The sequence below is a fragment of the Genypterus blacodes genome, unplaced genomic scaffold (assembly GCF_046128005.1).
Source record: "Genypterus blacodes isolate CSIRO-AG114 ecotype Tasmania unplaced genomic scaffold, CSIRO-AGI_Gbla_v1 ptg000044l_1, whole genome shotgun sequence".
NCBI classification, from domain to species: Eukaryota; Metazoa; Chordata; class Actinopteri; order Ophidiiformes; family Ophidiidae; genus Genypterus; species Genypterus blacodes.
The window spans coordinates 1,092,995-1,114,580 of NW_027466857.1; the positions used below are offsets into that span (position 1 = coordinate 1,092,995).

The 21,586-nt window shown below is 40.1% G+C and overlaps 2 protein-coding genes across 2 annotated transcripts; both read right to left on the bottom strand.

The window, feature by feature from the left end:
• Positions 1-2,075: 2,075 nt before the first annotated feature.
• Positions 2,076-7,426, bottom strand: igbp1 (immunoglobulin (CD79A) binding protein 1). The gene is made up of 3 exons (XM_076149233.1): positions 6,912-7,426; positions 2,920-3,255; positions 2,076-2,392 (listed from the first exon to the last, which is right to left on the bottom strand). The coding sequence occupies exons 1-3, from the start codon at positions 7,386-7,388 to the stop codon at positions 2,120-2,122; spliced, it is 1,086 nt and encodes a 361-aa protein (XP_076005348.1). The 5' UTR covers positions 7,389-7,426; the 3' UTR covers positions 2,076-2,119.
• A 1,931-nt stretch (positions 7,427-9,357) lies between these two features.
• On the bottom strand, positions 9,358-21,452 carry magt1 (magnesium transporter 1). Its single transcript, XM_076149235.1, has 10 exons — positions 21,313-21,452; positions 18,484-18,653; positions 18,225-18,342; positions 17,867-18,007; positions 16,646-16,786; positions 15,219-15,308; positions 14,025-14,088; positions 13,461-13,535; positions 10,815-10,905; positions 9,358-10,718 (listed from the first exon to the last, which is right to left on the bottom strand). Exons 1-10 carry the CDS (start codon positions 21,391-21,393, stop codon positions 10,703-10,705), a joined length of 987 nt encoding a protein of 328 aa, XP_076005350.1. The 5' UTR covers positions 21,394-21,452; the 3' UTR covers positions 9,358-10,702.
• Between the last annotated feature and the right edge of the window lie 134 nt (positions 21,453-21,586).

Consider the following 21,586-nt stretch of genomic DNA (forward strand, 5'->3'; position numbering starts at 1 on the left):
TGCCAAACTAGCCTCTGATCAGGCTGTTGCAGAAACCTCTGCTGAATAACATGGGGCAGTACATGGAGATCAATAACTGTGTTTCCTTCCTTCAGAAAATGGTGACTGGCCATAACCTACTGCTATTTTCTGCGGCTTCTATGTGTGGGTTGCTTCCAGTTTGGGCTTGGTGCAACAAAGTCGACGATCAGTTCTGTTTTCTGCTCTGTGACCTAAGCCTCTAGCTCTTGAAGCGTGGTATGCACATGTGAGGCTTGAGTCGGTTGTTGTGCACAACTGCTGGGTGCCTTCTATTACACTCCTGTACCTTTCGGACATGTTCAGACACATATTGAAAATCATTGTTCTATTCCCAAAACCACATCAACAGGTTAACACCTGCTTCTGTACATCTCGTCCCAGTTGTATTGGCTTTCCTCCACAAATGCAGACATGTCACTTGCAGTTCTGTTCATTGTCTCCACTAACCTGTCTGACTGTGGATTATATGATGTAGTTCGTGTCTTGCTCATTTGTAACAGATGACAGACTTCTCTGAATAAACCAAACTCAAAACTACAACATTTCAGCCATGGTCAGAATGAATCGTGCGAGGCACCCCAACCCGTAACACAGAGTCTTCCACCTGTTTCTTGGCAACCGTCAACTGTATTTTCACTGGAAATTTTAATTAGACATGGAGAGTTCTCAGGCTGTGGGATGCGTCTGGCCACAGCAGGATCCAGCTAGACCTCCATGGAAAGGTCACACATGTTAAGCAGATTTGTAAACCCAAGATTTACCTGTTGCGTTTGCTCTGACTGATCATCACAACTTAATTTCAGTGAGCCATGAAGAGAAGTGGAGCAAAACTGTTCTATCAACACAGGTTCAAAAATGGGTGTATATATATGATGATATATGATGTGTATATTTAATGGGTTGTGTTAAAATGTGTTGTTAATACTGGACAGTTGTATGTTGTAAAATAAACATGTGTTCACACAAAAGACAAGTTGTGATTGTTGATTGTAGCCTGTGGAATATTCTCCCGCTCCTCTTCAATACATGTACAAAGAAAAGAAAAAGACAACCCTTGCTGTTTTTTTGCTCTTTTTCTCCCACCAGAAAAAAAAAACATTAAAAAAAAATTAATAATAATTCTGGATATGTTAACGTGCTACACACACAGACTAAACTAGCAGAAGTGGGATAATGTGGCCTCACAAACTATTTATCTCCAACAGCGCTGTTATAATCAACCCCACTGTACAGGTCATTGGCCCGGGTCACCGTCCCCCCCATCTCCTTATACACTTTGTCAACGTGTGTATCACATTCCACAGGTCCCAGTCAGCATTTCTTTCTTTAATCTCTCTCCCCCCACCCACCCTTTTTGTATCAAGACATCCGGCAAGCATTTGACATGACATTTTCGAAGAATTGGTATGGCTGCCCATACAATAACGCCTAATATGAGTGGCCCTTAACTCTGAGCCACTCTGTTCACAACATTGACATCGCCAAACCACTCACCCACTCGTCCTCTGTCCTGTACAGCTGAAACTGTGAGTCATCCACTTTCATTGTTACAGTATACTGTATGGCTGATATGATTTGGGCCATATTGGATTTCTGGTCAACCCCACTGAAGCTATACGTCATAAAGAAATGAAGGTCGCAAAGCCACAAACAAAAAGTGATACAACCACAATGAGTTTTGAGTTCAACATTAGTTTTCAGGAAATATCTAATAATGCACACAGGCTTTTTGGATTTTTTTTATTATTTTGAAATGATACTGTTGTACGGTGTAGACACGCAGAAGTAGTAGATACAGTGCATTACTATCATGGATGGGTTCAATTCAATCCATTTATTTTCATATTGATTTATTCAAAAACTGAAATAAAATGGTGCTGTTGTAACCACCTTTATACATTCCTGAACAGCAAATGCAACATGAAGACAAGTGTAGAGACCAACTCATTAATAACTAACTGCAATTGAGTAATCAACCTACAGCAACTTGGCTTGGCTTATGCTGTTATTTTGTGTTTGGGATTTAATTAGCTTGCTGTTTTGACATTCTCATTAGAACAGTTTTTCAATATCAGAATTTTGATGTTGTTGGGCAGCACTAGCCCATGTGATGTCGATTTCCATAACCCCTTCGATGATCGTCTTTCCAGTCATTCCAGTCTCTAGCTTTCTGCAGAGCCTCCTCGTCATCATTTTCAATCTTTTTCTCTTTTTCTTCTTCTTCACATTCCTTGGCATCACAATCATCCTCAACAGCAACACTCCTAGGTAGTCCCTGGTCAGGCAGGAGTCCCCGTTGTTTGTGTTGTTCATACCAGTCATCCACAGTCATGGTGGGCAGACTGGGGTAACCAGCTCCAAACACCTGTGCCTGTGAAGTTCATTAATCACAGTCTCACAACGAGATACACAATAGGAGAAGGACAATTACACCCTCAAACACTGCTTACATTGGGCCATCATCTGTATATATATGTCACATTGAGCACCTGCCGGGCTGAGCTTTCTACTCATCTCCTGCTCCACCTCATTAACATCAATTACTTACTATTACATTAACGTCAGTACTTGACGCATTTAGTGATGCCATCTATCCACCTACATTAATGCAATATCATTCAGTCCCTGCCCCCAATCAAGTTCAGTTAGCTTAAAAGCCTGTTGTACGCTGTCTGAGATGCTCCCTCAGCACGCAAGTTCTGTAAATGGTCTTCATTCTTAAAACCAAATTACAGGTGTGTAGTATGTTACGGTTACCAGTGTTTTCAACCATACTGTATGAGCAAAGGTCCTTGCAAATAAAGCACTCTGTGGGAGTTAGTGTGGGTGATTTGTGCAGGCTTGCTCGCATGTTTAGGGACCAAACGCTGCAAAGCACTGATTTTTTGATTGCCTTACCTGTAAAGCATTCTTGGTGAGGATGAAGGGTTTAGAAGGAGTCCTGGTTGGCCGAGACGGTTGCTCAATAGCTGCGTGGTTCAGGTTACCCATCCTCTTCAAAATCTCAATTTCCTGGTCGATGCTGTTAACCTCCTCCAAACAAACAGCGAGCCATTTCTGCACATTGAGTAGGTAGAAATCCCGACTAACTTCTTCATCAGCTTCTCCACATTCCACAGCTCTCTTGGCATCTGATAGTCTGGCTTCCAGCTCCTTCTTCTTACGGTATTGCTCAATCTTGACCTGTCTCTGTGCTGCCATGGAAACCAAATCTGATGAACATGGGATGGAAGGCTGGAATGAGAAAGATTTGTTTAATTGCAATGCGTGTACAACGTTCAAGCAAGTTAGGGTTTGGGTTCTTAGGGGAGCAGCAAGGAGATGGCATATTATCCACCTGTCAATCACAGTCATAGGTATCACAGTAGGTAGGTAGCAGTAAAGTGTTGAGAAGTGTTTGAGAGATTGATTACATAAGGTAGGTTTACTTAATTAATTAATGCGTAATAAAAAATAGTTTGTCGATTGATTGACTAATCAAAAAAATAATCTGTAAATTAATTGTTAGGTGCAGCCCTAGTAGTTGTTTCTAATCAGAATAAGTACTGCCTCAAGCCACCTGTTAGAAATGATTCTTTGATAAACGCATTCAACCACATATTCACCAAACTTCAACAACGACCCAACATTTCTCTTCCTAAGACACACCTGGTAAGCTTGGTTAGATATCTATAATACTTGTAAACCTAGGCATTATAATCAAATTATTTTTCATAGCATATGCAGTACAGTAGGTGAGTTCCATCACTTTATTGAGTCGGTTGCAATCTCACTGCAAATGCAGCGCTCCATTGAGCGATTGCGCTGCCCTCTCTAGGGAGTTTCGGGCCGTTGGATTTAGTCTGGACCAGAGTACAATTGTGGTGTTCACATATGCACAAATAATAAGATCTAGGGGGGAAAACAATCCCGGTTTCAGAATAAGGGCTCCAAACAAGCTAGTTCAGAATACGGCCTTAAAATCATCACCAACAATGACGTTGATTATCATCAAGCAGAATTTGGTTACCTACACTGTGCCTGAAGATCAGATGTCGCAATACTGCACTGAATGCTGAAACCAAGGAGGAAATGTTCTGTGACAAATCCAAAATATTTGTGTGGACAAATTGTGAACCTGGGGCCTGTACTATGAAGGAAGCTCAATAGACCTTGGTCTTGTTCACATAAGCTGGTTTGACAAAAATTCCTTACAGGCGCTGCGCCATTTGCTAGGGTAAGTGCTTACAGTAGTTGATGAGCCTGAGATGTAGGATGCGCGAAGTGAAGATTTGGGGCCAGATTTACTAGCCATTACATAAATGTACCGCCCAGGATGCAATTTGTTGCGACACCGCATGTCTTCAATTTAGTGGTATATTTAGTGAGAAAGACTACGTAGCACGTTCATTGACACTTCTCTGTTTATGTCACACATAATTCAAATGTGAATTTAATTTCACAAGATTCTCTCTCTCAATCATTTTCATTAGTCTGTGTTTTTTTAGAAATGTTAAATTCAAATCAAGTTCTCATTTCAAGTTATTGTTATATTTATTGATTCAAAGGGTGCTGCCATGTTGACTGACACAAAAGAAACATGGACTCTGACTTTGAGGGTGTTCCATTGTGCTTTTTCAAGTAAATGAGTGAATGTCATAAGTCATAAATGCTGTTATTGCCAGGCGCGTAAAAGATGACAAACAAGCAGCAGCAGATCGATCTTCTTATCATTAACACTCTCCTCCTTAGACTGACAGCAGCTGATGTGCCTCGACGCAGATAACACCAACTTTTCAAAGACAGGACACAACTACCTTTGACGCAACTTTTGTGCAGCTTCACATCAGCATGCCCTTAACTCCATATGCCAAAGAAGCACATTGAACTCATGCAGCTTTTCTCTCATTTTACGAGCACAAAACCTCGGTGCATCACTTCACTGTCTGTAAAGGCCCAGCAAAACAATTTGTAAGTTTATATTTGAATATATTTGATGTTGTATTGTTTACACTGTCTGTGGTGGGGTACTAGTTTGGTTTCACGATAAAACACAATTTATAAACTTAGGTACTGTGTAAGTCAAGCAGAGGGACTCCCACCACTTAAAATACAAAAACTAAGGATCAATGTGTAGAGTAGTCACACAAAATGGTTCATTTTGCACTTGAATATCATAATAGTAATGAGCAGTATAATGAGCAGTATACATTATTGATACTAACTTTCAGCAGCCATATTACCAACGTTACAAGAGTTGCTTATTCCCATATCCGTAATATAGCCAGAATCGGACCATTTCTTAGCAAAGCGGATGCTGAAACCCTAATTCACGCCTTTGTCACCTCCGGACTGGATTACTGTAATGTTCTCTTCTCAGGTTTGAACTCCTCTGCCCTTAAGAAACTGCAGCTTGTTCAAAACACTGCAGCAAGACTACTAACGAGAACTCGGAGATTTAACCATATTACATCGGATCTAGTGTCGCTATACTGGCTTCCCGTCAGTGCCAGGGCCGACTTAAGGCTATTACTTCTTACTTATAAAATACTACATAACCTAACTCCTGTGTGTGTATCTATCTAGCCTCATTTCCAGGTACGCTCCCGCCCAACCTTTAAGATCCCAGCAGGCAGGCCTGCTTGTCATTCCGAAGGTCAAGACAAAAACCTTTGGTAATAGAGCATTTTCGTATCGCGCTCCTTTGCTCTGAAACACACTTCCTGCACCAAGGCAGGCTCTCTAGAAGCTTTAAAATCCCGCTTAAAAACGCACCCTTTTTTCAGAAAATTATGATAACTGCTAAATGGGCAAGAGGCGCAGTCTACTACTTGCAGAAAGTGATTAGCCAACCCAGGTTGAACTCTGGGCCCAGTTAGACTTAGTGCGTATAGTAGAGGATTGGGCACATTAGCTGATTTTGTCTCTCCATCCTTCTCACCTTACTCCCTATGTCTCCTGATGTCCACTGTCCACCCTGGGCCTCACCAGACCTCTTTTTTCCTTATCCATCTAGGTTTTCTCTGGAGTTTTTGCTCATCTTCCTTGAGACCTTTGGGCTGGGTCGGGAATTTTCCTGATGTTGTGGGTCTGTAAAGACCTTTGAGACATTGTATGTGATATTGGGCTATACAAATAAACTTGACTTGAAATTAACTTCACATGTAAATTAAGGGCACAGGCACAATGACATCGGAAGATCATCAACGTATTCTGGAAGAAAACACACTGTCCAATAACTGAAAGCTCCGCCTGAGTCTTATGTCAGGTCCCCTCCATCACCATAATGACACTGGGAGAGGAACAAACTACCAGCTGAGAAGTATAGAAATATCATTCAGAGCTACAAAAAAAGCTTGATTGCCGTGCTTTTCTCAAAAGGGTGTGCCACACTTGTTCAGTGCAGCACACACAATGATGTCATACAGCAGAGGAAGGTTGATTAGAAGATTGAAGACCCCTGTGATACTAATTCAAGAAAATTGTCTGCCTGCTAAATGCTACAATTAAATTATTTATTATCACTTCTATATTTGGGTATATTTTGGGTGAACACTCAATTCAAGGAGATGCATTCAGAGTTGAGTTTTATGTGCAAGAAGAGACATTTGGAATGCGAGGGCTGATCAATCACAGACTTCAGCCCTTAGATTGACACACCTCGCTATTGAATTATGATAGAATTGTGTCTCCATACCAATTTGGCTAAGGGCGGCCCGGATGCAAAAATATTAAGTTATTCCAAAGCGTTCACAGATTTAGTAGAGCACGTTGATAAGTGTTACACAGTAGGTTCACCACCCTTCCATTGATACTTACGCAATTTAACACAGCCGTTTTCTGTACTTTTCATTATCCAATATGAACTGACTCATAACTGTTTACCATGGTTGAATATATAAACTGTTTACCTTGGCCATAGAAGTTCCATTTTCTGAAGCCTCGTCGGTTGCACTGCTGTCATTTGTGGACTTAGGGAGTTCAAACTGTGATACATTGTAGTCCTTACACCGACTCAGGAAATCCATAAAGTAGGCCCGAGACGTCTGGACGATATCTAAACGCTTCTCTCGACTCGTTTGTTTCATACACAGAGCTCCTAACAGTGCAGGCAGCAGCAGATATTTGAGGTCGGCCGTCGCTATCTCCTCCAGCTCCTCATTGTGACTGAAAAGGACTAACTGAGCCACCATCATGGAAGCCTCCTCCAACATACGAATTCCACGTTTCACTTTAACTTGGATACTGTTAGATCCAAGTGGTTCCTCCGTGGTGTCTACTTCTTCGTACAGCCGCCACCCTCGATCGAGCATTTCGGATAATTTCGGGGATTCTGTGTCTGCGTTTTGTTGCTGTTGGGCAACGGATGTCTTCTCTGTTTCCGCCATCTTGTCGCACAACCAAGCTTTGTCGTCTTCTTCTCTTAGATTCGCATTGGATTGCACTAAGATTAAGGAGCATCACTGCCCCCCACGGGTCAAAAATGAAATGGGAAGGCCAAATGAGTTTGGGCACATAGAGGCGAATTTTAAATTAACGTTTATATTTTTGTTGAAATTTAATAAATCTCTCTCTCTCAGGCCTCTCCTGTAATTAGTTACCCAATTCCATTATATCTGGCATATCCCTGTTTTAAGAGCACATTACTCACACGTTCTCAGAGCCCTTTTACACCTGACTGCTTTTGTAAATAAATGGTATGTTTTGCCTTGGGTACCTGCTGCCACCATCTGGCTTCATGAACTGCCGAACTTGCTGGAACTGGAACTGGAACTTGCTGTTGTATTCTCTGATCACTATGATTTTGTACCTTTGAAGCAGATCTTTCACCGATTTTGTGTAACTAGTCTGTGGATTTTAAGCAGGAGTCACAGACCCTCAGATACAAAGAGGTTTCAGATGTGTGCGATGTGCCTATGGCAGCAAAATAATTTATTAGTGTTACATGAATAAAAGGCAGAACTATTGAAATAAAGCTTTGTTTCCCTACCGGCACTGCTGTACCACTTCCCTCTATATGCTGCATGAGCATAATTTGGTTAGCCACCATATAATACATATTTACAAATGGTCCACTGGATGAAGTGTGTGGTAGTAGTAGACTCTTAACACTGCCATCTACTTTGCCAGATACTTTGAGCCTTCTCTCACATCCAAAGATAAAGAAAGACACATAAATGCTCAATGGTATTCTGGGCACTTTAATATCTCAGGGAATTATGATTGATCAAATATGGTGATGACACACCCATTAAACACACATTAAGGCAAATGTTTACACAAATATTTAGAGCACTTGTAATTTACAGAATATATTTAGAGGACACCTTGTGACTGAGCCATTAATGTCACTGCAATTTCAATTCTAAATCTAGAGGAGTTGCTACCTCAACTAATAAACAATTTTCATCTACTGCTCCTATTGCGGATACAACTGGCAGATACCTTTCAGTACATTAATGCAAAACAAAGTGTTACTGGTAAAGGTCGATGTACCCAACTTTGATGATATTGAATTCTCTAATAGATAACTTATATATAATATATCTCATCCATTTGTTGAATTGTGTGATTGACTCAATGTAAGATTGTTCTAATCCTCACACTCAATCCCAATCAGCTATGTCTGACTGATTTCATGACCCAGAGTGGTTTGATGAGGACCCTTCCAGATTTGGTAATCCCTCAGCCAAGACGTTCTCTTTCTCACAGGTACATCAATCATATTCATGAATGGACTATTTCTTCATAGATAATAGTCTCAACAGGTGTAGTTTCCTCTGATTACTCAATTTTATAAATCTGATCATGCACCATTTCTTCTTAGACACTCAAGACACCCATCTGCTATAACAAGGCTGGATCAAGAATGTGCATCTGATCTATTTATAGATATTTATTGATATCTGTTTAAGAGGTGTCTTAATCTTGAGGCAGAGTTTGATATCATTTCTCCTTCATGTTTCCTCCCTCATTTTTGGATTCCACTTTTTCAGCACGGGTGTGGGTTGTTTAATATCATTGGGTCCATTTTCCTAAAGTGAGACTATCTGAAATGTACGCAGAGGTAAAGGACAAATGTGATAGATGTATGAATCATCATTTAAGCCATATGTTGTTCTTCTCCCCATGGTTACATAATTTTAGTTTACTTTAATATCATGTCTTCCATCACAGACATTGTGGATCAGTGATTTGGACCCTAGATGAGCCAGTTCGTTTAAACTATGCAAAAAGAAAGAAATCATTGCTAATCTTTAATCTTACTAGCCAGACCTCATCTACTCCTAGTTACAGTGGCTTAATGAGATCATTTTGAGAAAATTTGAGAAAATCAAAACAATGAGGACATAGTGATAACTTTTTCCACAAATGGCAACTTTTTAATATCACCCTTAACAGGCTTGCAAGCTCTGTCAGAGGCATGCTTAATACATGGTGCAGTTGTCTGTTATGTATAATCTCTTCTCTCCCAATAAGCCAGGATAGGTTGTGTGAAGGTTGGTGTGGCAGCGTTCACAGGTTTAAAGAAAATGATATAGTATGTTTCTTCTTCATGTGTACCATTACCGATGACATTATCTTTTCTTTACTATGTTCACAAATAAAAAATAACCGCATGCCAACGGTCAAAAAGAAAATCCAAAATACCATACAGACTGACACCTGGGCTGAGGTAGAATCAATCAAACTAATGTCTTTATCCAGTTATTCGCAGGTACATTATCTGTGACTAATGTGACAAGATTAAGATAACATGACAAAACAAAAAAGGAACATTTAAAAACGAAAAGAAAATGAATGAACCCAAAGATGATGGGCAACATAGTTACACAAAGCAAGTAAAACAATTAAAAATCAACAAATTCCTTTAGCATTGCCTGTTATTTTTTAAATCACGTTTTTATTCAGTATATTTTTTTACCTGCTTCAGTTTATTTTGAAGATGATTTGGAGCCTGTGTGTAGCGGCTGATCTTTCTATATAAACTCTGGTCAACCAGACAATTACAGCTGTCAACAGGTTCATTTCAATCATAGCTGCTACTGTAAGAAGTTAAAAACTCAACACTGGACTTTAATCAGTGGTGAAGACATTTCAAATGTTCTTCTTCAGACAATGTGGAAACTGGAGCAGCCCACTGTGAAAATGCGAACGCGATGGAGAACCTAACTTAACGTCATCCACTTTCACTGCTTTGAACTAAACATTAACAGCATGCTCCCTCTCCAAAAGTACTGACTAAGGTGAGCACTTCTGCAAGCAACAGTTGATAGGAAGACATTTTCCCCAAATGTTTGGAATTAAAAATACCCAAATTTAAGGCTTTCAATTTAACACAAGCATGAAGCTACTCTGCACCACTTGATCCAAATGCTTAAATTGACTGTTCCACCAAGTCATAACAGGAAAGGGTGGTGAATAATGGTGCCAATACCTTTAGAATTGTCAATTTACTCAACAAACTTTTATCAATCTTTCAGTCAAATTGATGAGGTTTTTTTTTTTTTTTAAGGCAAACGTGTTTTTCTACAGCTGCTTTTGCTTTAACAACTAAGAAAAATCTTGGCTGAACAAATAAATTTGTGGCTTGTTTTTGCCGGCTCCTTAGCTGCAGCAGAACCCTTGTAGAAGGCACTTTGGGGAATTTCCTGTAGAGAAGTTCTTACTTTCTGTGGAGCTGGGCGATGCTTGGCCAGCTCTAACTCATGAGGAAGCTGTAAGAGATGCAACATTTATAACCAATGGACACCAAAAACAGAAAATGGAATGCAACTTTACAGCATAATGTATGCAAGCACATATGTCTCTACCTGTATGGGTATCCATGATACTTTGCTCTGAAAATGGACAACAGCCAGCTGAAGAATAGCATCACAAGACCAACACCTGCTACACACATTACTGAGAGGGAGAGAGTGAGAGACACACACACACACACTTTAGTTAATGCGGAATCACATGGATTTCTGTATAAATTACTGGTCATGTCTGGTCTGATCTTCATCCAGGGTGTGATAATAGACACACTAAATCCCCTTTTATGAATGATAAAGCTCATACAACATAAACCATTTAAACATTCACAGGATTACCTGCAGTAATGTCTCATGGAACAACAAATTAGGCCGATGTTTTATTAGGACGGTTGTGACAAAAGTCAAAACTCACAGCAGAAATGCCCAGCATGGTTTGTAGCAAAACACCAAGATCTTTCAAGAGGCTGATTCGATGCATTAGGGCCCGGACAGCTAGATTGTTTTTTGTTTTTGTTTTTGTTTTTTTAAATCGTGTCTTGGATCAGATTTTTATAGGAACCAATGGAAATTGTTTTATGATCTGAGGAGAGCTATTCATGCAAAAATCCCAGAAATATTAATGAACTGAAGCTTTTTTTTATTTCTCCAGACAAGTCAAAACAGCAGCTAAAAAAATATTTGGTGGAGATTTCTGCTGCTACAAGAGATTCTTCCTCTTGATAAATACACTGTTCATATTCTTTTTTACAAACTGTGGCACATAAACATGGATTTTGGACTCATGGAACAAACAGGTGCGTACACTACCGTTCAAAAGTTTATAATTAGTCAAGACAGTGACAAGGTAGAAGAAATAATGATTTCAACTTGTGATAACAATTTAGTGCTTCGAACTTTGCTTTCATCCAATAATCCTTCATTTACAGCCAGCGGGCCTTTGGCATTGTAGCTGTCAATTTGTTGAGGCAATCTCCCCCGGTTTCACCCCATGCTTCCTGGAGCACCAAATCAATTTGGCTCAATGGCCAGTTTTTTCGTACAATATGGTCAAGCTCCTCCCACAACAGCTACATACAGCTCGATCTGGTTGAGAGGAAGTGTCTGCAGTGGCCAATCCATTCCAGACAGAACACCAATTGACTGCTTGTAATGTCCTCCTCTCTGGCTAGGAGCTCAAGCTCCTCTGCTCTGAAAAACTGCAGCTTGTTCAAAACACTGCAGCAAGACTCTTAACTAAAACTTGTACAGTAGATTTGATCACATCACACCAGTTCTACTGTCGCTATTAATGGAGAAGGAATGTCTCTTGACCTCTTACTTCTTAGCTATAAGATACTACATTGCCTGGCTCCAGTGTATCTTTCTGACCTTCTTACCACTTACATTCCTGCATGATCCTTAAGATCTCAGCAAGCAGGCCTGCTTGTCATCCGAAAGGTCAAGATGAGGAATGCACTTCCTGCACTATTTAAAGACGCAGGCTCCCTAGAAGTGGTTAAATCCAGTCTGAAGTAGAGGCTGACATTTTTCCGGGAATCCCACAGGTCACGGGATTCCCGCGGGATGGGAGTCAATTTTACTGTTAATCACGTGATTGGGACGGGACAAGATTTTTTTCTGTGGGAGTGGGACGGGACAGGAGTGAAAATCCACTCCCGTGTCATCCTCTAGTCTGAAGCACTTCTTTTCAGTATACTGCTAATTGGTAACTCACCAATGGGCATTTGCAAGAGCATGATAAGCCAGGTTTAGTTCAGGGCTTTGTTTGTTGGCTGTGTTTACTGCACTTCGTGCTTTTTTATACCTTTGTATAATCCCTCTTACTAGAAAGCTTTGGGCGAGGACAGGAATTTTCCTGATGTCGTGGGTCTGTAAAGCGGTTTGAGACATTGTATGTGATATTGGGCTATACAAATAAAATTGACTTGACTTAACCATCATCATGCATGCCATTTCCTCCACCATGCTTGAAGGATCACACAGTCCTCCAGATTCATTTCATTAGTTCAAATGTTCCTCTCTGTGATCCAAACACCTCAAACTTACATTCCACTATACATAACACTTTTGTGTGTTGTTCTTTTTCCCATTTTAATCTTTTCCTTTTAGACTCTCAGATATGGCCCCCTCACTGTTGAAGATGAGACTGGTGCTTTGCAGAAACCTTTTAAGACAGATGGCAGCTGTATAAGTACCTGAGACCTGAGGACCTGTGCGGCCTCTGTTTATGAATTTGGAGACTGACCTCTTTATCCTTCTATCCTGGTGAGAACCAGGTTGCGCTGTTCTGTGAAGAGGGTGTACAGCTTTGATATGTTCAGTTTGTCGGCAATTACTCACATGGGATAGCTTTCATTTTTCAAAACAAAACGGTACACTGACGAATGCCCTTTCTTTCTGGCCATTTCGAGACCGTAATTTAACCAATAAATGCCGCTCCGTATACTCATGTAACCCAAAGAAGGCCAGTTGTATTGCTTCCTTAAAAAGCAGTTTCTAAGTTTTCTAAAGAATTATTCCAAACTTTTGAACGGTAGTGTATATCTTGAATAAATCTTGTTTGGTCGGCGTACACAATTGCAAAACGGTACATGCCCAGCCTTAAGAGTTTTTAGAGAAAAGCAATGCTTTGAACTTTTGAAAAGGTACTAACATCGAGGGCTTAGAACAAAAGAAATGTGTATAAATGTGTATACATACTCTTCCTCTTTCCAATGTCCAAGTCAGAAGTAGCAGCTTCACACAAAAGCACCATTCCCATGGTAACAGCAGCATCTGACATGAAAGTTAAGGTTGACAAGCAATATATATGCATGTGCACTGCTGTCCATGTATGAGATCAGTCATCTGTCAGGTCAGCTTTGTAGACCTTCTTGAGGGAAAAAATGGTTTAGGGCCCAGCACACTCTTTGCACACCCAAACAGGTATTTTCACCAAGCTGCACAATTACATCTGCCTAAGAGGTGAGGTAAGTTTATTCAGAAAGTCGTAAACCAATTTTGTTTTAACTATGTGGGCAGGTTGGACATGTTCCAGGGAAGAACCCATCAAATAATTTCAACCTACAAACTCAACTTATTAGACAGAACAATTTTAAACACTTGTTCTGAGGGTTTACACAAGAACACAGAAGGCATTTTAGCCATCACCATGCCGTCTTTCTCACCGACAGATTTTGGATGGAACAGCCTTTATCATCCTATATACTGTGTTTACTGTGTGGTGTCAGCAAAGGTGCGAGCTTGTACATGGTTGAAAGATACTGAAGAGCAGAACGATGTGCGTCTCAGCAACAAACTGGGCCTGACTGCTGCCATGGATGTAACTCTGAAAACACAAGACATAGTGTTAGTATAGTTAGATAGCATTACAGCCAGTGAATGTGAAAATGCATGTTAAAACTCTGATGAAGAGCAACATGTCATAATAGATAACTTCTGAATCTTATAAACAATCTCTGTAATTATTATTTATCTATAATTACATTTAATTATCTTTGGTAGCTCTAATTTAGCCATTTATACACACAACTAAATGACACCATCTGTTTTATTATGAGCAATATTAGAATATAAATAAAAGTCAAATCAATTTCCTTTGAATATGCGAATGAGTCTCTCATAATTTGGTTTTATGAAAGACTGTGTGTCTTGTGTGATGCTACAACCTCATTACTGTAATGTCCGAGTAAAGCCTCTTGTAGATTTTTGTTTGTCACAGATGAAAGTTATCAGATGACAGATTTGTGATGAAATATTTGGTCGCCAATCCAAATATTCCCTTAGGGAGTTGATCTCCAAGTCTCTGATGATTTGGACAAAATCTGCTATGAAAGTCACAGCATGAAACACCAGAATATCCTAATTTGCTTAGTTACTAAAACACATACGAAACTTTATGAATCTTGTTGATGACACATGTAATCACTTGGGACATGGAACCATGAAACTTACAAGATTGATGTTATCTCAGTTTGCAGGAGACAGTTGTTGCGCCATACTCTGAACAACAAAATGCACTGTCCAACAGTACATGTCTGACTCAAAAATGGAGACAGTTCATTACCCTTTCAAATTTGGATAATGAAATCCTATTATTATTACAGACATTTTTTTCACTAGGCATTGTGGTAAATGTAGGAATAGCTTGGTTTTTCACAAATCAGTAGGAGGCACTGCACAGACAGAACATTACATTAATGGATCAAGTATTTTCACACGGAGCCTTAAAAGAGCTCTTACAAGCAAATGATTAGAGTACTTCAATTATCATGCAGTTAACTTAATCTAGTCACTCAAATTGGTTGTGCTCTGCCCACTGGCCCCAACGCAGCAGTGTGATGTTCGTACCACTTATCAAAGGGCAGCTCTTGAGAGATTTACTGTGGGCTGCGTTCTCCGACAGTCTTTTTCATAGTTTAGACTTCTTTCTAAGTACATAGGGGCATTCACTCTTACCACTTGTCCAGTACTGGGGTTCTTGTGGGCATATGGTGGCCCTCTGATGTGGTTCCACATCTGGCCTGAAGTCATGATCAGGACAAAACACTGTAATATACAGATGAAAACACATCAGTATACACACAACAATAAAATATTAATATCACTATCTCTCAACAACGATCTCAAACATGTAATCGTATGTTATCATTAATCTGTATACCGCTGCTAAGCATTGTCTGGAATAGAATGAACAGCTTGTCTTTTTCAAATAAGGGTAGAGAAATTAAATGTGCTATTTATTAAATAAAGTGAAGGTTTAAACCACAACTTGAACAGCATTTTTTATGATTTTGCAAGAACCTACATAAAGTACAAAAGATTACGCGCCTATATACAGTATACAATGTGATTAGTGGGCATGATAGAAACACCATCCCCTTAAAACAATACTAGATCACGCTCAGTCACATACCTCCCGACCCGCGTTCACTCCAACACCGAACAAAAGGTAAGGTAAAGGTAAGTAAGATGTAAACAATGAAAAAACTATTTCAGCGAACAAAGATAACGCCACCAATTTAAATTAAATGTTGGAGTTATTTACACATGTAAATTGTGTAAATAATCATTCATTAATTGTAATCAAGGTAGAAGTTTGGAATAATTGTGAAATCAATTTCGAGTCATATTGCCCAGCTCTATGTAATTGTCTAGTTTTAAGTCTGCGATGCATTAACCTCAAGCTCAAGTGTGATAGATCATCTTTGACATTAAAACCTATTGTGACAATCACCCATAACATTGAATTAATTTGTCATCGCCGATGTGTTGTCTGAGTCATTAAAAAAAAAAGCGTATCTTCTCATCTTCTGCTGCTAAAAACTCATCTAATAATTTACACACTCAATCATGACAACAACTGTCAATGTTATACATCCTCAAACCTCAAACTGTGGTGCTTGTCAACCACATCATTCCCATCCTTGAAAAACATTTTAATCCTGAGGGGATTTAAGGTCTTAAAAGGTGCTTGACATAACCTGTGAAAATCCTGAGCTCATTATGTCACTCGGCATCAAATTTCATCAAAAATGTCACCCGCTGCAATCTCGCCTGTTTGCCATATTATGCACCGAGATGGGAAGCGGCCACCAGCAGCTTCTTCTGCACACTGAAGTCCAGTGGCTTTCAAGTGCCAAGGTGCCCACGCGACTTTTTGAACTGCCTGATGAAGTTCAAAACGTTTTTTTCCAACCATGTTTGTACATGGTTGAAAGATACTGAAGAGCAGAACGATGTGCGTCTCAGCAACAAACTGGGCTATTGTGTGTGTGTGTATGTGTGCGCGTGAGTGCGTGCGTGCGTGCGTGCGTGCGTGCGTGCGTGCGTGCGTGCGTGCGTGCGTGCGTGCGTGCGTGCGTGCGTGCGTGCGTGCGTGTTACCAGTGCAGAGAAGGCCCAGACTTTCTTGTTGAAAAGGAATTCCAAGTTGTGTCTGCGTAGGTATGCCAATCCTCCAATCACAGCCAGGAGGAAGCCAAGGAGGAGTGGTCCAGCGTAGTTTGGAGGACGAATAACACGGATCTGGAAAAATGTATAATTGCCAATTCATTCAAAGTCATTCTTCGTCCCATATAAGGTGGACAGATGTGCACTGGCACACTAGCATGAGCTATCAGGCATGAAGGTTGGCCTGCACAAACTGCAACAACATTTCAACAGCGATTGTTTTCTCTTTGTTGGTGGAGTGACAATCATCATCGCAAAAATGGTTAATACCAGTATTTAAAACGTACATGAGAGTTTCAAGGGCACAGATATGCCTGCATGATTGAAAATGGACTAGTTTGATCTATATAAACATAGCTATTGACTGGTATGATGGAACTGAGCATTTTGGGTGGTTTGAATTTGAGATAGAATACTAACCTCTGTAAGTTCTCATGAATCTTGGACTTTAATGAAAGTTACCTTCAGCTTGTTTAAAAACTTATGTCAAGACAAACTTTAGGACCACTAGAAGAGGTTCCAGACATATTTCACATTTACAAAACAGGGTTTGAAACACGCGTACAGCATTCTCCAAGCAAATATTGGGATTCATTAAGACAAACTCTACGGGAGGATATGTGCAGTGGTATCGAAACTCTTACCAATGCAGACACACATTTTAGAAACAAGGAGGATCTGGCGACACCGCTGGACAGGCAGGGATTTGAAGCTAGATTTCATAGTGATTCTACCCACAGTCATTACACAGTGTCATCATTTCTAAGACAGAGCCACTAGGACAGAGCAAACAGCCACACAGACAGTGTAAATGTAGGTGTGTTTATGTGAGAATGTCTGTAGTTTAACACAACTTACCTCCATAATTGATCTATTTATTGTTCAAATGTTTAATTCCTGTGGCTCAAATAATTTCAATTCAAACAAGTGAATTATAACTCCATTTGGAAACCCTCAGAGAGCGGATGAGCAGTGGCGTGAGCGGCTGATACGCTACTTTTCCATGGTTAAACGGGACTTGCATAAAAATATGCGTGTGCATGGATTTATATATAATTTTTGTTCTTTGCACACGCCATTGAGGCCCCTGGGCTTGTCAATGTAAATGTAGGGTAAATAACTTATTAATAAACTTAAAATAATCATTTGACTTACATGCACATCAGTCCTATCTGCCACCCATCTGGCCAGCTGCTCGGCTGCAAAACCTCTGACCTGCAGGTCATAGGTGTCAGTCCTACGAAGTTTCCCTTTGTGTGGGAAATGGATGAAAGTTGGCGCAGAATTCATATTGAGCTGCAAAATAAAAACACAGCAATACAGTTAAGACATACCAAATGTGAAAATCAGATTTATATATGGCTTTATGAGTAGTTAAACGTTTTTTCACATTTAAGATATAATTTGACAATCGGTTATTTATCTCTTACTTTTTGCAAACTATTCTGCAATGCAGAGATAAAAATTTGAATGACAATATCAATCAATCAGTCTTGCAACAGGAAATTCTCACCATCTGAAAGACATCTGATCCTTCATCAAAGTCCACACATGCAAAGAAGACTTTATTGGTGAAGGCAGACGAATATCGCCAAGAGTTAGCCAACACCTGAAACTCCTCGTCAGCTTGTCTGGAATATCAAGTTACATTCAAGTCACAGGTAAGAGTTCAATATAATATTTCAGAGCTACAACAATTCCACATCATCAATCAATCTTACTTCACCTCCATTTGGTGGAACAGGAATAACAACATGTCTGCTGCTTCTTACCTACAGACACCACACTGTCTCTGTGGCTGCAGAGCTGTAAACATGATGACGACCGAGTAGTTTCGGGGATGACTCTTGACGAAGCGACGGAATTTATCTCCATTCATCCTGATGACCGAACGCTTGGAGGTCCACTCCATCATCTGAGTCACCTTCTCTGACAGCAGACTCTGGACAATTCAAAAAACAAAACAAAAAATAGATCAGACAGTGGTGAACATTAAGAGCCACTCCACATCGATCTATTCTTATGCAGGGATACAACATAGCGAAGTGAATAATAATTTTTTTTTAATCTTTTTATTGAAAAAAGTATTTGACATGACAATAAGCATGTAGTCATGAGACATTTCGGAGAATGTTTTTTTTTATATAGAGAAAAGGGAAAAAATGAGAGAGAAGGGAAAAAAGAAAAGAAATGTTGATTGGAATCTTGGGAATGTGATACACATGTGGACAAAATGAATGAGGGGACAAGGGGACGGTGACCTGTAGAGTCGGGTTGTGTATACACCTCAGTGGTGGAATGATCTCCCGACTGATGTCAGGACAGCGGAGTCGCTGCCCATCTTTCGCCGCAGGCTGAAGACCCATCTCTTCAAGAAACACTACCCGGATCCTCCCTCTTAGGACATCACCTACTCTGTCCTAGCTCTTCTGATGCTCTTGTTTTCTAATCTGTCCTTTTTTTTCTCATTCATCATAGTACCTAACTTATTGCACTTCTACTCTAGCTCTAGTTATGCTCTTAGCTGTTGGTTTAGGAAGGAAATGCGCTTACGATTTCTTGTGACCTGAAGTTCTTTTATCTACCTTTGTTGAACACACTTATTGTAAGTCGCTTTGGATAAAAGCGTCTGCTAAATGATCGTAATGTAATGTAATGTAATGTATACAGTACTAGCATTGATAGTGGGGAATAGTTTAGTTCAGTGCCAAAGTCATATTAATGAGGCCACATTGTCATTTCTGTTAGTTGGGTCCATGTGTGTAGCACATGCCATATACGGATTATGTATGTATTTAGACTGTGAAATGTTCATGTAAATTAAGACATAAGGATAACAAACAGGGCAACAGCCAATAGCCCATGGCCAATGGGCCGCGGGCATACGGTTACATAGAAGTAGTGTGGTTGGAGAGCTTTAGATTACATCAGCGTTAGTTTGATGACCTAGTAGGTACAGCTTTTTACAGGATGACATCATACAACAGTGCAAGCAGCTTCAGATCGCATCATAGGCTGTGGTGGGAGAAAAAGAGCATAAAAAGGGGAGCGACACGGAGATGGAAAAAGGAGAAAAACGAAGGGAAGTAATCCTGCCCGAAGAAGCTGAACTGGCAGTCCACGGTAAATTTGTATTATGTGACCAGCTGTCAGTTGGTTATTACAGCCTGTACAATTAAAATAAAGAAAATTAAGTCTGAATTGAACTGGCATCACTCAATTAATTTTATATGTAAATTAGAGATGTTCATTTGTGTATATTACTCAACCATGTCATTTTAATGTCAACCCACTATAAAACTGGGAAAATGTGCCCCCAAAATTGAAGAATGGAGAGCATCAGGTTATTTTAAAAATGTTTTGAACAAGAACAAAACTGTAAATAATCGGGCTACTTCATCAACACCAGGACTAGATACAGGGCTGTTTGGTGGCACCTTTACTGTTCCTGTTGGCAATTGACTTGACCACCTAAGAAACAATGAAAGCCTATGGAGGACCTCACGCCTGTCCACGTCCAACCAAGACAATACAACACTATTGATAGCACATTCTGTCATGTAAGAACTGCAATGGAGAAAAGATCTCCATAATAATGGTCAAGTGCACCAACAACACACCCATCACAATGAGGGACAACATCCTGGAGGAAACGACATCATTTGTGCAAAGTGTGGGAAGAATTGTGAGTATTAGTAGAGGGACTGATGAAGATATCAAGGTCAGACTAAATGAGGCCAGAGTAGTCTTCAATATGAATGGTGCCAAGAGTGCATGTGTTCTCGATTCTGCCATTGGGTTTATACGCAGGCAATCATTAAAATTCTCTCCAATTCTCTCTCTATCTCGCTTATCACGTAGTGTTCCGTTTGTAGTGACAGTATCATTCCGTATGTGGACAGTGTGTTCGATCATCATTACACATTGTTTTTTTTGCGTGTACGGGTATCTGACTGGCTGACCTTTATCACCGCCCTGCCCGCCGAGAACTTAAGCTGCAGCGACGCTACCAAATAGCAAACGGCTTTGTTTACCAATGTGTGATTTCGGTGAGACCCTGTGGAACCCGGTGTGACAGGGCCTTTATTGTTGAGTAAAATCAGACCATCCCTCCTCCGGCTCCACTTTGGAGTGGCCGACGAGTTAGGATTTTTCGGCTAATAACAACACGGACATTAGCTGCTAATTTGCATGTTATCTCACAATCAATCTGTTTATCTGTAGAAACACAAACTTCAGCAACGTAACAATAAATATACGGATTCAGACATGGCTAGAGTTGAACCAACTTCTTAGTGACCGAGTCGACATGGACATGTTTCAACTTTAGCAACACTTGGTGTGGTCTTTAACATGTACAGCCTCCACACGCATTTAAACTGCGAGCCATATGACTCGGAAATTGAGTAAATATTTGTTTCCACTTATGAATTCGATCTTCGTTCCAGCGACGTCTCTCTTTTACAGACTATACTAGCTCATTGACAGCTCTGTTAGCTAGCTTATTTCTCCAAGATCAGAACGGATAATAAACTTGGAAATTTTCGTTTAAGTTTTCTCGTTTACAACTTCTGTTTGCTTGATCAGTTTGGGCGTGTTACCTCTTTTTTCTTCGTCGCATCTGATGTATAGTCGTGGAAAACTAGCAGTAGAAACAGGAGAAATAAAAGTTTTCCAAACATTCTGCTGCACTCTCACGCCGCCGTCGAAACCCAAGACCATCTCCTGTCAGCTTTCTATTGGTCAGCTGTTAACCAATGAGGGAGGACTGCTCCGGTCCTTTTCTTCTTCTGTGAAGAACATTAAGTGCTTTACTGCCACCTACTGCTAGGGAGTATTGATCAATACTTTGAATATTAATATGTGATAACATTT

Excerpts from the sequence above, each read along its gene's own strand:
- igbp1 (XM_076149233.1), bottom strand. The coding sequence starts at position 7,388 with ATGGCGGAAACAGAGAAGACATCCGTTGCCCAACAGCAACAAAACGCA. Across the intron at positions 3,256-6,911 it reads ATGGAACTTCTATGGCCAAG|CCTTCCATCCCATGTTCATC; the intron begins GTAAACAGTTTA and ends TTCTCATTCCAG. Across the intron at positions 2,393-2,919 it reads TCACCAAGAATGCTTTACAG|GCACAGGTGTTTGGAGCTGG; the intron begins GTAAGGCAATCA and ends TGAACTTCACAG.
- magt1 (XM_076149235.1), bottom strand. The coding sequence starts at position 21,393 with ATGTTTGGAAAACTTTTATTTCTCCTGTTTCTACTGCTAGTTTTCCAC. Across the intron at positions 18,654-21,312 it reads ATGCGACGAAGAAAAAAGAG|AGTCTGCTGTCAGAGAAGGT; the intron begins GTAACACGCCCA and ends TGAATTGTCCAG. Across the intron at positions 18,008-18,224 it reads GATCAGATGTCTTTCAGATG|CTCAATATGAATTCTGCGCC; the intron begins GTGAGAATTTCC and ends TTTATTTTGCAG.